This window comes from Limanda limanda, chromosome 2 (genome assembly GCF_963576545.1).
Source record: "Limanda limanda chromosome 2, fLimLim1.1, whole genome shotgun sequence".
Classification (NCBI taxonomy): Eukaryota; Metazoa; Chordata; class Actinopteri; order Pleuronectiformes; family Pleuronectidae; genus Limanda; species Limanda limanda.
Genome location: NC_083637.1, coordinates 31,486,199 through 31,501,904, shown reverse-complemented (window position 1 = coordinate 31,501,904; position 15,706 = coordinate 31,486,199). Strand labels below are relative to the sequence as shown.

The following is a 15,706-nucleotide window of genomic DNA, read 5'->3' as shown; positions in this document are numbered from 1 at the left end:
TGTAAATTTAAAAACAAAAATGAACCATAACCATTTCAAATTAAATTAAAAAAAAAAAAAAAAAAAAATTAAATTAAATTAAATTAAATTTAAAAAAAATAACTGCTTGCGCACATCCTGCGCAGAAGCCCATTGCACACATCATGCGCAGAAACCTACTGCGCACATCGCAGAAGCCCATTGCGCACATCCTGCGCAGAAACCCACTGCGCAGGAATTGCGCGCGCATTTTTTTATTTAAAAAAAAAAAAAATTGTATTCATTTAATTTTTCTTTTTTTATATTTAATTTATTTAAATGTGCATAGTGTACTATATTTTGCAATCAATAGGTAATTGAAATCCTGCCAATCTTAAGAGTTCAGTATATTGCCGGCACGAAGATAAGAAAGATTAGGTATTAAACCCGCGACCTTCGTGTTGAAGAACCACCACTCTACCCACTAGGCCAAACCGCCTGCTGACTCCCTTGAGGAACTAAGCACGCTAAGAAGATGGACAAATTATCGTGTGTGTGTGTGTCCGTGTCATTCTATGCTGCGTGTATACAATCAGAAAAAATATTTTCTACTTTACTACCTAACTTAAAAGTTACTTTTATATTTTTGGATTTTAGATACTGGAGGATTTAACATGCTTTAAAAACCTATTGTTAGAGAATAACCCAGTAGTTTCCAAACTTGACTTCTGACGCCTTACAAGAATCACAGAATCCCTCTGCTGCTGCTGGTTTCCATGTGACGTCCTGAGGCTGTCCCCTGCTGGTTGCTGGGTTCCTCTGCTGCTCTTGCTTGGTTTGTGCAGCTTGTGATTAACTAAAGCTGTCCATAAAAGAAAATCTTTATTATCCTTCATCAATAAACCAATATATACAATGTAAATAAACACAATATAAAAACCCTATAGACTAAGTAGCAGGGGAAAATGAGCTTTTATTAAATGAATTGATAAGTCGACCACTATTAGATATTCTAGAAACATTTCATTCTACTTTTAATTTCCTGTTGTGTTTCTCTGCTCCCCGGGCGCCGTACACGGCTGCCCACTGCTCTGTGTGTCTGCCACCAGATGGGTTAAAAGCAGAGGTTGAATTTCCCCTTGCATGAGTGTGCCTGTGCATGTCTGTGCATGTGTGTGGGATAAATAAATGTATCTTAAATCTTAATTATTAATATTGTTGGTGACATTTCCTTGATAAATGTGTGGAGGTTGTATTACCTCTGCTAAGGAGGTTATGTTTTCACCTCTGATTTGTCAGTCAACATGTAATAAACTACTGGACCAATAACCACAAAACTTGGTAGAAGGAAGCTGCATGGATCAGAGATGAACCTGTACGGCTCTGTTGAGCTCTACTGAGTGCCAGTCTAGTGAATGAATCTGGAATCCTCTCTCAAAAAACATTTCCCCCCCCCACAGGGTTTGTAGTGTGAAGCTAATGAGGTGTTTTATAAAGATGTGATCGAAAACGTCAGATCAAGTGAATCCACTTTATTTCAGGATGAACAGAAAAAAAAAAGGGAGTTTCATTTCACCGCTAGCAGCAGGACATACTACTGGATTTTCCCTCTCATACCATGAAGGTTACTCTATCTCTTCAGTTACTAATAAAGCTCTGTTCAGTTAGACACACAAAGGGATATAAGAACTGGGGTTAATGAAAATGCAAGAGAATTCAAAACCAACACAAATCAGTCCTCCCCACGTAACACTACATTTTTATCAACCTGCGTCCCTGAAATTCAAGTATGTGTCCCTTCTGTATTTCCAAAAACACTTTTAGCATTTTTAAAAAAAACACTGGCATGAAAATTAATTAAACATGGACACTACAGGGGTATATCAGGCAGTCCATGCCCAACAAACTATATTGCCATCTTTCTGCAGCAGGAACCTGAGAAACGAGAATGCATAACACATCAGTATCATTACTTAGGTTTCCATGGCTGTGACCAAACAGCTGCACTCCAGCTGTTGTCCTGAATGAGCTTTGCTAATGAAAGAATACTGCATAGTCACATGCAGTATGCGTTGAGAGCACAGCATCCTGGTTTAAATGTTTCTATCAACACATCTCCTTTGTCACTCTGTGTGCAACAAGCATACTGTGTCAGGGTGAAAATTAAAATTAATTACACATGCAGTGTAATTAATTTTGTATTATTATTATTTTGTACTATCAGCAGAAAACTTACGTCAAAGTCATATGGATGATGGGTACCCAGTTGTAGCGATGGTGGATACTTGTGTATTCAAAACAAATGAGATGTTAAAAGACCTACCTCGAACATAAGTAACCGCCAAGTAGATAAACTACAGGTCTATTAGAAGAATATAGATAAACTATTAATATTAGAAGAAGAAAATGTCCTTCTCAAACTTCTCTGTTTACACATTATCATAATATGGCTTAAAAACCCAAAGCAAAGAATTAAATCATTTAAACATGCATCAGTAGACATTCAATTATCTGAAATAGTTTTAATAAAACATGCACTTGTCAGAGTGTAGGTGTGCTATGTCTTGAAAAACAGCTTCGGATTCCTATCACTTGTGCACATGTACCAACTCTCTGAAGGCCAAGTATGAATTACAAAATGTGAGAATGGATTTTAAAAAACTGAAAGAACTGTACTTGTGTAACAGTGTATTGTACATAGGTGCACCATTGTCAGTTGTATAGCCAGTTACAGTTTTTAAGTGCAATATTGAATTAGCTTGGACCCCTAAAGAATGTTTTTATTAAACTATGAAATGGTCTCAATTTCCTTATTCGCCTTTCTTCAATGTTTCTCCTCCCTCTCCCTCTCTCTCTCTCCCTCTCTCAGCAGCAAAATGACAGGCTGGAGACGGGATCACATTAGATACCATGCAACGAATCCAGCCAGAGCAGCAATCCAAGTCGCAAACAGAACCTGTCCCGTTGGGTGTCGGAGGTCGGCCATGGCGAGTTGACTGGCATATGCCGTTCCACTCGACGCCGCTGGATGCACAAAAAGAGAAAAACAAACCTTGACAACAACAACCTCACAACAGTTCCTCATAGCAGCATGATGCATACAAAGAGAAGTATAAAAGCCTACTCATTTTGGCAGCTTAGTAGGGACATTTGCTGATGTCACCTTTCTTTGCTCCGTGGACAGGCAAGCCAGCATCTAAAATGGATGGGCTCCCTGTGTGAACAGACATGCTGCGGTGACAGACTGCGGTTAGAGTCAAAGATGAATCAAAAAAAGATAAAAATATCAGGTGCACAATTCAGAAAGCACCGCAAAGTAGAGGAGGAGAAGAAAGAACAATATAAAGGTAAGAATCACCCCAATTGTGGACATCATTAATGTTTATTTTTGTCGATATGACATGATATGCTATCAGTACAGCTGATTTCAGACTCTTTATATTTTTTGTTATATATTTTTATTGTTTTTTATAGCTTACAATTTTGTCTGCCTGTGTGTGCATCTGTATACAGTCCAAAAGTTATTGTGGATGCATGACTTTTTGCGTGTGTATGTTGGGGGGCGCCAATTTGAAATCTCGCCTAGGGTTCCAACATTGCCAGGGCCGGAACTGGATCGGAATACCCGTTTGTGCAAAGTTAAGTTACCCCAATAAGCACAAATGGTACATGGTTTTGTATTTATATAGCGCTTTTCTAGTCTTGATGACCACTCGAATCGCTTTACAGTACAGTTTTTACATTCACCCATTCACACACACATTCATACAGTGCATCTATTCACTTTGTTATTCTATGAGGGGCAATTCAGGGTTCAGCATCTTGCCCAAAGACACTTCGGCATGCAGTTGGGTCACACTGGGGATCCAACTGCCGACCTTCAGGTTGGAGGACGACCACTCTACCCCTCAGCCACAGCCGCCCTGAAATCCGGTTTCATAGTACAGGGCCCTGGAATCTTAGCCCTGCCTAGCCTCGTGGTCCTCTCCACCTTCCTCAAAATGGAGCTTGGTCATGAGTGATAGAAAAATCATCTAGAAATATGAAGAACAATCCAATTATATACAACACGGTCACAGTGTGGCAGGTAAACATCAATCCCGGTAAACATCAGGGTAGAGGAGGTAACGCCTCATTTCTGACCCCTATCACTAGGAGCCAGGAGTGCCCTCCAGGTCTCCTTCCCAATATTTTTGATGTGTGCCAACACAATGGGGCACGAGTGATTTGAGAATGGTAGCTTGATGACACACTTATGATTTTCCAACAGCTACAGTCACAATACCATATCGCTAAAGAACCATTTTTTGGTTTCACTTTTGGTTTATTAGCTATTAAGTTAATTCTAGGAGCCTAGCTACCCCAGTTATAGATATGTATAATGTTGTAGAGAGGTTCCTTATTGATCGAAAAGGTATTACCCATTTTATTTCCGCTTTTTATGCAATGCTCTACTCTGTCAGCCCAGGTGATGTCACAAGCATTGCACAGACGTGGAAGACAGACCATGACATTGTGTTTCTTGAGGATGATTGTCAGGAAGCTGTTAAAGTGTTTAGATCCAACTTTACATGTAATAGGCGAGACACAGTACAGAATACAATACATCCTGCATTTAACCCCCTACATAATAAACAAGATGGACCATAAGGTTGTGTTATTAAGGTTGTGTCTCAAAGAGAGATCAAAACCTATTATCATTATTTTGGCAATGTAAATTGATTAAAATATTCTATAGTACATTCCCTCAAGAACTGAGCAGGAGCAGCAGCAGCTGCAGAAGAAGAATAAGTGGTCATACAGGTCTGACACAGGCACATGCAACAATTGTTATCAGCAGGAAACAGTGGAGCATGTATTTTTAGTCTGTTCACAATACCATCGACAGAGACAGCACACTTAAAAAGTCACTTCAGACAGAATTTAGGTAAATATCCATTCTGACTCACACGCCTTTCCAGATGGTGGCGGTAATGCACCGATAAGTTGTTTGCCAACCGCCAATAAACATCAGAAGAAGAAAAAGAAAAAGAGAAAACAACAACAACATGTGATAATTAAGCAGCACTGTAGTACAGTATGGAGAAAAGCAATAACTGCTCTATCTTTATGTGGACTAGGCTCAGTGAAATGACACCTGAGCACGCCTGGTAGCAGGGAATCACATTTCCTGCCGTCCTTGTGTGCAGGTCTGGGTGTCACAGGAACCACTGTACTCAGGTAGGTTGCTGTATCGTCCTACCATGCATGCAAACATGATAGTGACAGAAACATACATTGTGTCGTTTAAAGCGCAGCACAGCAGCAGAGTGTGGGTCGCCTGACTTCCTCAAGTCAACTAGCGCAGACAGCTAACTAAGCGTGAGTGAAAACCAATTCAACCAGCGAAGGACCATTTTGAACGCTGTCGTGTTGTGTGCGACCAACAGTATTTCAGGGAAGGCGGGACTACAGATCACACTACCTTGCTGGCTGGAAGTTCCAACAGTGTAATGTGACAGTGTGATGAACTTGTTTATGAAACACACTTGACAATAGTCGGCCTGAGAGTAACAACCAGAGAGTTACCGCAGGTTTCTGTTGATTCTATTGCGTTGACTGGACATACACACACACGTGGATTTAACCTGCGAAGATGATTTTAAAGCCCTGACCATGCTGTAAGAAGATGCTGTCACTATTGTATCAGCAGGGGTAGGTTGTATACAAGTATTATTTCAGTTGTCTGTATTAAATGTCGAACAAAGTCCCATTTTAGTTCTGTCTGTCATATAACCGCAAACACTGGGATAGGAAAATAGACTTCATAATACTGAATCAATAAGCCTGTCTTCTCATTCGAAGTCAAGTCTACTTGATTCCATTGACTTCTTGACTACTGAAAATCGTTCAGGTAAATATAAGAGGATTGTGGTGGACATTATTGAGCAAGATGTAACCCGAGTTTTGTAACATCTTCATTTCATTAATGTCTTAGTGAGTCTCATCTTAAGCACAATAACCTAATTAGCAGGCAAAGTTTGTATGAAGCCTGTGGTGATTGGTGAGTTCACTATTGCAATGTGAACAATATGATGCAAAACAATTCCTTTATTTTCGTCCCGGTGGTTAGTCTGTGTTGTTTATAGCACATTAGGCACATAATATGATTACACACATGTTGATATACAAGACTTATTTGTGATAGTTTTCAGATACAGTGGTACTTCTTTTATGAACTGACGTTTCACCCTCTGTGATAGATTTGCAGTCAGGTTGCTTGTAATGAAAGATCATAGCTACTAGTATCCTGTGCATTCTTGTATAATGTGATCTTATTACTTGTGTTCATGTCATATTACTAACTCTTAGATACACTGAGGAGATGTTTTCTTATGGGAAATCTTTAACAGTTTATTCTGGGTAGTAAAGTATTTTACATGCACAAGCATGTAAATATCATAGACAGCTGCTTATAAACCATGACAACTACAGTACTGCTGAACCAGAATTTGCCTCATAGCATTCCCTTTCATCACGAGCAGTACAATGCTGTGAGATATAAAGGAGAACAAGTTAAAGCACTAATTACTACCACGGATTACCATGATGGTCAGACTTGGTAGTAATAAAGCATTTTGTATTATTATTTGTATATATATTGTATCTCATCATCTAAATTCATTGTGTGCACTGTGCTGCCATTAAGATGGGTCAGGCATTGTGGAGGCTGCCTCCCAGACAACAGCAGCAGCTTCAGGAAGAGCTAGCTGACCGACTGGCTGACCAAGGTGGTGGAAGACAAGAGCAAGGTAATCCTTACAATTTTTCAACATCAGATGTAGTCTAGGATTGTATAGGTTTTAGGTGGCCAGTGTTATCAGAAATATTTGATTTTAATGCTTTTAGTTTCCGACAAAATAAGATTCTTGTTAGAGAGAAGGAAAGTAGAAGGAAGGAGTTTCAGTCCTTAATAAACATTCAACTTATTATCATTATAGGAAGTGATACCTTAAATCAGATGGCAAATTTGAATGATTTATAAATGCCGGAGATCATTTTGCTCAGTTTTGACAGATCTAAGGATGTTCAAATTCAGTTAAATTCCAAAAACTTTATTCGTCCCCGGACGGCAATTCTAATTAAAAAAGGATTCATGTTTTATCTGTCAACAATGTAAGTAATGTTTTTGGACAGAAAGTTTAAATAATGTAAAAAATGCATGGTTCAAGTGTCTTGCACCAACTATAAAATGCAGTACAAGGAGAGTAACATAATCAGCTGGAAACAACATACCACAGCAGTGTTTCCCACAGAATTGATTCAGTCTATGGTGGTAGCGTGGGTGCACCAGCACAAGCACCCAGTTCGTTCTAAAGCCCAACAGGGCCGGAGTGACAGATACACAGACCACAGAATGAAACAGAATATCTTGCATGTATTGTATTATATACCACTCGTCTCATATTGCTACTAGTTCTCGCAGTCTACCAGGATGTCGAAACTTTAGCAATAGCGCAAGTGTGCAAGATAGAGTGAGGGAGAAGTTCAAATTAAATAGGAAAAGTGTAATTTTTTATAAGGTTCATTATGGTTTGTGGCATGACAAATAAGAATATGTCGGGCCACCACAATCTAAATATTTTATGGGAAACACTGCAAAGGTCAAAACCTACATTAATTTCCAATATTAGGGGTTTGGCAATGTAGATGGAAAACATTTGTATGTATCAATGTTGTGTTGATAAGAAGACGTTTACACCCACTTCTATTACAAGTTATGCTGATGATATCTCTGTGATTTCAATGCATGGATAACATTTAGCTACATTTCATGAGCTCTTTATTTCTTACTTATATGAGTTATTAATAGGGTTAGGGTTCCTGAGAAGTCTAGGAATTAATTTTTAAATTCATAATATATATATATACACATATATACACAATACTGTAGCAATAATAAGAAACAAAGAATAATTGAATTGACTGCATTTACAGTATATAGCACTTTTCTAGTCCAAACAACTAATCAAATAGATAATATTCTCTGCTAACGGATTCTGAAAAAAAATGAGAACTACAATTTTCCTTATTAGAATTGAGACCACAATTATTTTCCCAATATTTTTTTAATAGAAATGTTAGAGGGTGACCGAAATGATGATGTTTTTTAGCAGTGAAAAGCAGAGAGCCATTTAATCAGTTGATACCCCAAAAACAAGCAAGCATATTCATTAAATTAAGTTAAAGTCTCTTCAACTGGTCACTGCAGCATCTCCTGTTTAATCCACTTGCTTGAGTGCACAGACATGTGTTACTTTTCTTTTGTAGTTTTGTTATATTGTTAACATGTCATCTTGATGAATGTCACTTTTATCTTTTGCTGTATTTTAAATTTCTAGCAGTTATTGGAGTTTCTTCTCACGTCATATTAAATACTTTACTCATGGTTCTGATGATGTTGCATTTTAATAACTCTGCCTCGCCATGAATTGTCGTGGCTGGACTTGTGAACTGAGCCAGTTTTTTTAATACTCAGGTTAATAACCAGGTTTTGAGGACGGCCAAGTCAGTAGCCAAATTGTTAGCTGGGATAACAAGAAAATTATTATTCAGATTTTTCTTTTAAGGAGAGGATGGAGGTCCCCAGAGGAGAGCTCCTCCGCACTGTTATGGCCCTGACATCTACCATCTGCTGAGGACATGCAGGGGAGGTATGAGCACACAAATGTACGCTAAGGACATAGCTACTGTCTGTATCTGCACTCCACTCTCTTGAATTATCAAGTTTGTCTAAATGTACATTAATCTAACATCATTATTATTTTTATTTTTAATAAGCCAATCCCAGCTGACATTGGGCACCCAAACAGGTCGCCAGTCCATCATAGGGTGAACATACAGAGACACACAATCAATCACTCTGGCATTCACACTGACAGTCAATTTAGAGTCTCCAATAAACCTAACCTCAATCTGAGGGACTTTGAGAAGAAGCCAGATTACTTGGCAAACACGAGAAGAACATAAAGACTCCATACAGAAAGACGAACCGGGAACCTTCTTGCTGTGAGGTGTTAGTGCCACTACTTAATACCACAATTCAATTATTTGTGTTTCTGGAAACACAGAAATTCTAGAACGGATCAATTAAACACAAAATAATCCATTCAGAACTGGTTGAGTGTATTGTTAGAGTGCAGGCCAGCACAATTTGAATTTACTTATAATCTACTCACCACTATGCAGATGGAGGGGTGGGTGAAGTGTTTCAGTCCACAAAACACTTTAGGAGTCTCAGGGGTAAACATTGTTGAAATAACAATATACATTATGAAAAACAAAATCTAAATGTCTGTTTTTGTCTATTTGTCTCCTCTTTTTTGGGGTTCCACAGCTCATGAGCAACGTGGTTTTAGAGATTTGGAGATGCTGCCACCTGAATTAGGAGTCACCATACTGTCATACTTGAATGCTACTGATCTGTGCCTGGCTGGCTGTGTGTGGCAGGGCCTGGGAAAGGACGAGTATCTATGGCAGGGGTAAGGAGCATCATCTCTAGTTTCTGTCATCTTTTTTGGGGATTAAAGTTATGATGTAGTGATTAAGTCCAATTCTCAGCAGTGACAACAGTTGTTTGCATGATCTTCTATGATCTGTCATTCTAAATGAATGCTGAAAGACACTTAGACTTAGAAGGGACAAAGTTCAAGGCATTGAAAACAAATGACATGTTTTAGCTATGTGCTTACCATACAATTGTTTCTGACAGCTACTGTCCTTGTCAGTTTTCTCAGAACTCTCCAGACAAACTACATTTTCGCAAATGTGTACAATAAAGCTCTATCGTTTACTTTTTACTTTCATCTGTTCCATAATGCATGTGTTCATCCATTAGACTTTGTAAGTCCACGTGGGGGCACTGCTCCATATACAACAGAAGACTACCTGGTGGTTACTCATACAGAAGACTATACCTACAACTAGATGAAGGCAGCCTTACATTCAATGCCAACCCGGAGGAGGTAATATATGCTTGAGTGTTTGTGTGTGTAACAATCATGATAGGGTTTAATCATATCATATTAATTGTGTGTGTGTGTGTGTGTGTGTGTGTGTGTGTGTGTGTGTGTGTGTGTGTGTGTGTGTGTGTGTGTGTGTGTGTGTGTGTGTGTGTGTGTGTGTGTGTGTGTGTGTGTGTGTGTGTGTGTGTGTTCTGTGGTTTGTGGTGTGTTCTGTGGTTTGTGGTGTGTAGGGTATCAGTTATTTTATGTCTAAAGGTATTCTACGTGACCATCCAACCGAGCTGGCTAAGTTCATCTTCTACACCAGACGGCTCAACTGGAAGATGCTAAGAGTTTATCTGGATGAGAGGTTAAAACATGCACACCCAGACCAGGGGCCTCACCATTAGACCCCACCTGTTATAATAAGTAGTTTTTTTGTGTTTCTGCCATGACATTAAAGATACATTTATTGGTGCCCTTTTCTAAACAAAATATAAAAATTGTTGCCTTTATTTTTCCATTGGGAATTAATTTGTGTGTCTGTGTATGTGCAGGCGGGATGTCCTGGACGAGTTGGTGACCCTCCATAATTTCAGTAACCAGTTCCTCCCCAATGCTCTCCGGGATTTCTTCAGACACATCCATGCACCAGAGGAAAGAGGAGAATATCTGGAAACCCTCATCACGAAGTTCAGCCACAGATTTTGTACCTGTAATCCAGTTCTTATCCGAGAACTGGGCCTCAGCCCTGGTTAGTATATCACACAGTACATACAGTCCTGAAAACACACTGAATATTAGTACACATTTTTGTAGTTGTTGTGAGCATAACGAAGCACTTATCCAATAGGTCTAACTATCTACCTTTTGATGAAATATTGAGAAAGTTCTTAAAAGATCTGACTTTCTCCTTAGATGGTTGACTTGGCTAAGAACAAACTAAAACATGAATAACTGAGGTAAAAAAGAGGGAAATCAGGATGACAAGATTTTAGGTGGATTGTAAATATAATCGAAGAATACGATCCGGCTTGTTGTGAGCAACTTTGAGGTGTCAACAAAATTATTCGCCATAGCAACCTCCCCACCATGATGACACGAACTGAGAATATTTGAAACTGAAGTGCATGATTTACATAGAAAATAGGAAGAGACCAACCCTACACATGAATGGACAGAGATACAGGAACATAATCCACATTCACACGGGGAAAAAATGCTTTATTATAAGAAAGCCTCTAGAGAATCTCGTCAAAGTTGGCACAAATGTATACTTAGACTCACAAACAAACTGATTAGATTTGAGTGGTCAAAGGTCAAGGTCACAGTGATCTCACAGGCATAGGTGGCCTCTTAAACTTGATATCTCAAGTCTGCCTTGAGGGAATTTCATTAAAAATATTGGCTAGTTGTCGGTAGAGCCGTCTTCAGACATGAACTCAGGAGGATGTCTGCAATCTCTATCCAGAGGTTGCCTTTCACACATGATCAACGCAGCAGGCGATTCTCCACTCTGATGCGTTAACAACAACACAGAAATCTCTGGAGCACTCCGGTGAGAAGCAGGACTTAACTTATTAATTCCACTGCAGAGATCATGTATAGTTGTTAACAGCACATCAACAACAGTGTTGGTCCTTATTACCAAAAGCTCTATTGACATCTTCTTCTATGACACACCTTTTTCATCCTGAGATGTTTTTTTGTTTTTTTTCTGAAGGATTTCCGGAGTTCGTTTCATGTCTGAATGCAGCTTTGGACTCAAAGACTAGATTTCAGTGGTCACCTCTTATGAGTCTCAGAAAACATTTATGCTTCTCAGACCTGCAATAAAACTACAGGGCGGTAATTTTAGTTTGAAAATTATTTGTATGCACATTTTTGTTTCTAGGCTGGTATTGTAGAGGCCTTTGTCCACAGTGAAACGCCTGAACAAGGAAAAATTTACCTTTTTCTTTCCTTATATGGAAATGGCAAAATTGCACATTTTAGACAACATCTGGGAGACAGTCCATCTTATTTCACTGTAGAGATGTTATGTGACAACCAGAACGTCAATGAACAGCTCTATGATAGGCTGTATCAACACTTAATATGCATGATTATAGGAAAAGCGACACAGTGTGTAACTTTCACATTCCTATCCCACAATTTCTTGCTTCTCATCAGCCAAAATACATGAAGAAACAAGATATATATGCAATAAGCTAAAATCATCCTATAGTTTACAACTCTGGGCACAATTTGTATAAAGTGACAGTTTGACCTGAAGGCTGTGCTAGAGGAATACTGTTGATGTTTTGTCTAAAATAAAAGAGTCTTTATCTTCTGGACAACACACACATTCAGTCAATTTTAAGACAGTGTGGTTAGATTTGAATAAATCTGGTGTAATCTTTGAAAGTTTGGCTGGTTGGTGATGCTTCTTTTAGGGGATCATGTCCTCTTTCGAAAATATATATGCAATTCATCCTGACCTTAACCAGTAATCACCATTCGTAAACCCTGCAGCTTGAAGACCAGTAGGTGATGTGACAGTAGAAGGGTTTTAAAGTTGCCACACTTCAAATCCATTTCCCAACCACAGAATGGGGGAAACCATCAAGGTTTTATTTCCCACGTAATCCTGGGCTTCAGTATTGTCAATGGACCATCCATTTATCAACTGAGGGCTTTGCCAGTGTCAGCAGACCATAAAGAAACAATCTCTAACTCTGTTGCTCTTCAGTCCTAGAACCTACTTCTAGGATTAATAGCACCAGTAGGATTAGAGTAATTGTTCCAGGCCCATGGCTACAGATGTATGGATAGCTGCTTTCCAAAGGCAGATAATTTTACTGTTACTCTGCCTCTCCATAGTAGCACTATACAAACTTGTCTGTTTGTTTATCATATTTTAGGTTTACATTCCACATAAGATAAGTCCTATTCAGAGAGTGCTAATGTTTTCTTTACTGACCTTTTTCTCTCTTTACAGTGGTTCTTTTTCAGAAATATTTTGGTTCAAAGAGGATTAAAGGCCGGCGCATGCTTCTGCAACTGCGGCTTTTCACGGAGTTGTGTCGACAGACGGGTTTTAATTTATGGTTCTCCAAGGGTTGCGCGTGTTGCAAAGCAGTTCACCGCCAGAACACTAGGCGGAGTAACGTTTTTTGTCGAAGACCTTAGAGACGCCTTCTTTGTGTGTGGCAGTTGTCGTCGACTGTTTATTTACATCGCCACTGCTGCTCCTCATAGCCTTTTTCTGGCGGACAAATTTGTCCCATATCTTCCATTATACAAGTGGGCATACTTTCGGATCTCTTCTGCCAAACGCTCTTCTATTTGGTCCATATTCGTTCTTCTAAATCTTCCGTGGTTTCTGCCGGTATTATGGGGCATGAAACCTGAATGGGACTCCGGAAAGGATGTAGTTAGCAGACCAATCACAGCCTTGCGGGCTTCGTGAGGCTTGCGTAGCTTTGCCGTATAGTTAGAAAAATTGGGCGACACACGCAAGCACGCAAGAAGGGATACGTAAGCACGTAAGGGGCCCGGAAGGGCTCTTGCGCTTGCGTGTCCCTGAAACGCAGAAGCATGCCCCGGCCTTTAGAGGTTAGAGATTCTAAGCATTGTCCTGTAGTGTTAACATCCCCGCTCACATTAGACTCTTTACTTGTTCTCCTAAGTGCCAAATTCAGCTTAGGATTTTTAAAAGCTTTTGGGAAACAATGACATTAAATCACCATATCCTGTCATCTCTCTGCAGATGCTGTCTACGTACTGTGCTACAGTCTGATCCTGCTGTCCATCGACCTGACCAGCCCCCATGTCAAAAACAAAATGTCGAAGAGGGAGTTTATCAGGAACACTCGCCGAGCAGCACATAATGTCTCAGATGACTTTGTTGGCCACCTCTATGACAATATATATCTGATTGGCCATGTGGCTGCATAGCTGCACCAACCAGCGGCCCAGTATACATCCTCATACTGCACTGAATCACAGGAAGTGGTGATTTGGATCCTATACATGTCTGGAGCACTGTGGAACTGGAAGAACATGTCCTTTGAAGAATGTAACTACAAATAAATCTTATTTAAATATTAGTAAAACAAAGAAAATGATCTGCTACACTGTGAGACTATGACTATGACTGTGCTACCAAATATTAGTGATGCTATTAGCGTAAAATTACAGGAGCAACATCATCTAAATGTCTTTAAAAGTGAAGAATGAGGCCGTATCAAGAGGACGAACTATGATACTGCACTGACACATGGGGACTAATGATTGGTGAAGGGTCTAGGAGGAAGGGGAGAACTTCACTTCGGCTGGTCACAGATGCTGGAGGAGTTGTGCTGATTAACTATTGGACAGGAGTAGTTTCTTATTCACTGGTAGGATAAAGACTGGTCCACCTATTATTTTGGGAAGTGAAACAAAGGACCAAGGCTAGCATAAGATCAGTCACTAGTAAAGTATTTACCAGTGTAACTTCTGACATGTGATTGTGGTCATAACCAGAATGTCCATGTGTCAAGATTCAACTAAAAGAACATTTTAGCATTTTCATCCTATATCTCATCCTTTTTCCCTGTGTTTTAAATTGCTTGTCTAATGAGTGTCACAAATTCATAAGGGGGTATAGGCACCAAAAATCAGCAGAGGCAGTAGTGGTGTTTGCAGACTCCAAAGCATTACAAATAAGATGTTATTAAAGCAGAGCTCTACTGTGAGACAAAAGCAGAGGAAATCATTTGATATGAAGTGAGTTAATGAATTAGAAAGCAGACCATGCCTATTATGAGAGGCCAAATTGCACAAGTTCCCTTGACAGAAATACTTAATCTATGACTCCATTTACACCTGGCATTAAAATATGATTTTAACCTGATTAGGTTTACATGTCAAATCCTTTGGTTTGTGCAGGTCAAAAAAACAATTAAAAAGATGAAGAATAGAAGAAGATGATTGCACTCAATTTAGGTGTCATTGTATTTTCCTGCTTTTTCCTGCTTTTCAATTGGTCTTGTCGACACTCCATTCATGGGTGTCTTGAATAATGTGAGGACTCAGGAGAAGACTGCTTCATGTGTCTATTTGCTAATGTTTGGGGATTTGGAACAGTCTTGTGGTCATTATTTAAACCCATATTGTTAGACTGATAACACATTTACATTTACACTCATGTTTAATGTGGTCACAATACAACCCTAAGCACCTCCTCAGGTGGTTTGAAAGATCACGGTCGAGATCCTTCTGACTGCAATCTGATCACCCAAAACACATTTTATTAGCAGGTGTCAATTGGACATTAAACACCTCAGTGGCAAGCCATGATGGTAAAATGGTTAATGGAGAAACTAACTTTGCATAAAAAGTTTTAGTTGTTTATTTTATAATGTTAAAGTTTATATATAATATATATGGGCATAATATTAATGCTTCAAATTTATTCAGATTGTGTTTCAGTTCACTTTTTTTTCACCAAGCCATTCCAGGAGTTTGGCTCTAGAGTTGGATGAAAATGTTGGCTGAAGTCAAATGTGCAGTATTTCTGATTCATTCATTTACTTTTTTTTTAAAAAAAAGCTATAATTTCATATTTTTGCCAAATGTTTAAGTGCCAAAGTCAAAAGCTTCATTTCATAAAAACGCAGTCACTACGTCCCTGACAATAGAATAATCCATCATTTTGACTTAGACAATCAGTTTATAATGACTTCACAACATCACTTCAGATGTGATAGGGACATTCTTCAAGGAATGATGAGGAATGC

The 15,706-nt window shown here is 39.1% G+C and overlaps 1 protein-coding gene across 2 annotated transcripts; it reads left to right on the top strand.

The window, feature by feature from the left end:
* Positions 1-4,984: 4,984 nt before the first annotated feature.
* fbxo8 (F-box protein 8) lies at positions 4,985-14,820 on the top strand. Of its 2 annotated transcripts, none has more exons than XM_061090413.1 (8): positions 4,985-5,178; positions 6,647-6,749; positions 8,568-8,651; positions 9,335-9,479; positions 9,836-9,962; positions 10,193-10,311; positions 10,499-10,695; positions 13,693-14,820. In XM_061090413.1, the coding sequence occupies exons 2-8, from the start codon at positions 6,647-6,649 to the stop codon at positions 13,878-13,880; spliced, it is 963 nt and encodes a 320-aa protein (XP_060946396.1). In that variant the 5' UTR covers positions 4,985-5,178; the 3' UTR covers positions 13,881-14,820. The 2 variants fall into 2 exon arrangements, with proteins under 2 accessions (XP_060946396.1, XP_060946404.1); XM_061090421.1 differs by lacking the exon at positions 4,985-5,178 and adding an exon at positions 5,210-5,652.
* Positions 14,821-15,706: the final 886 nt, after the last annotated feature.

Bases quoted from the DNA above. Each gene is read 5' to 3' on its own strand.
- fbxo8 (XM_061090413.1), top strand. From the start codon at position 6,647: ATGGGTCAGGCATTGTGGAGGCTGCCTCCCAGACAACAGCAGCAGCTT. The intron at 8,652-9,334 runs GTATGAGCACAC...GGGGTTCCACAG, and splicing joins GCTGAGGACATGCAGGGGAG to CTCATGAGCAACGTGGTTTT. The intron at 10,312-10,498 runs GTTAAAACATGC...GTGTATGTGCAG, and splicing joins AGAGTTTATCTGGATGAGAG to GCGGGATGTCCTGGACGAGT.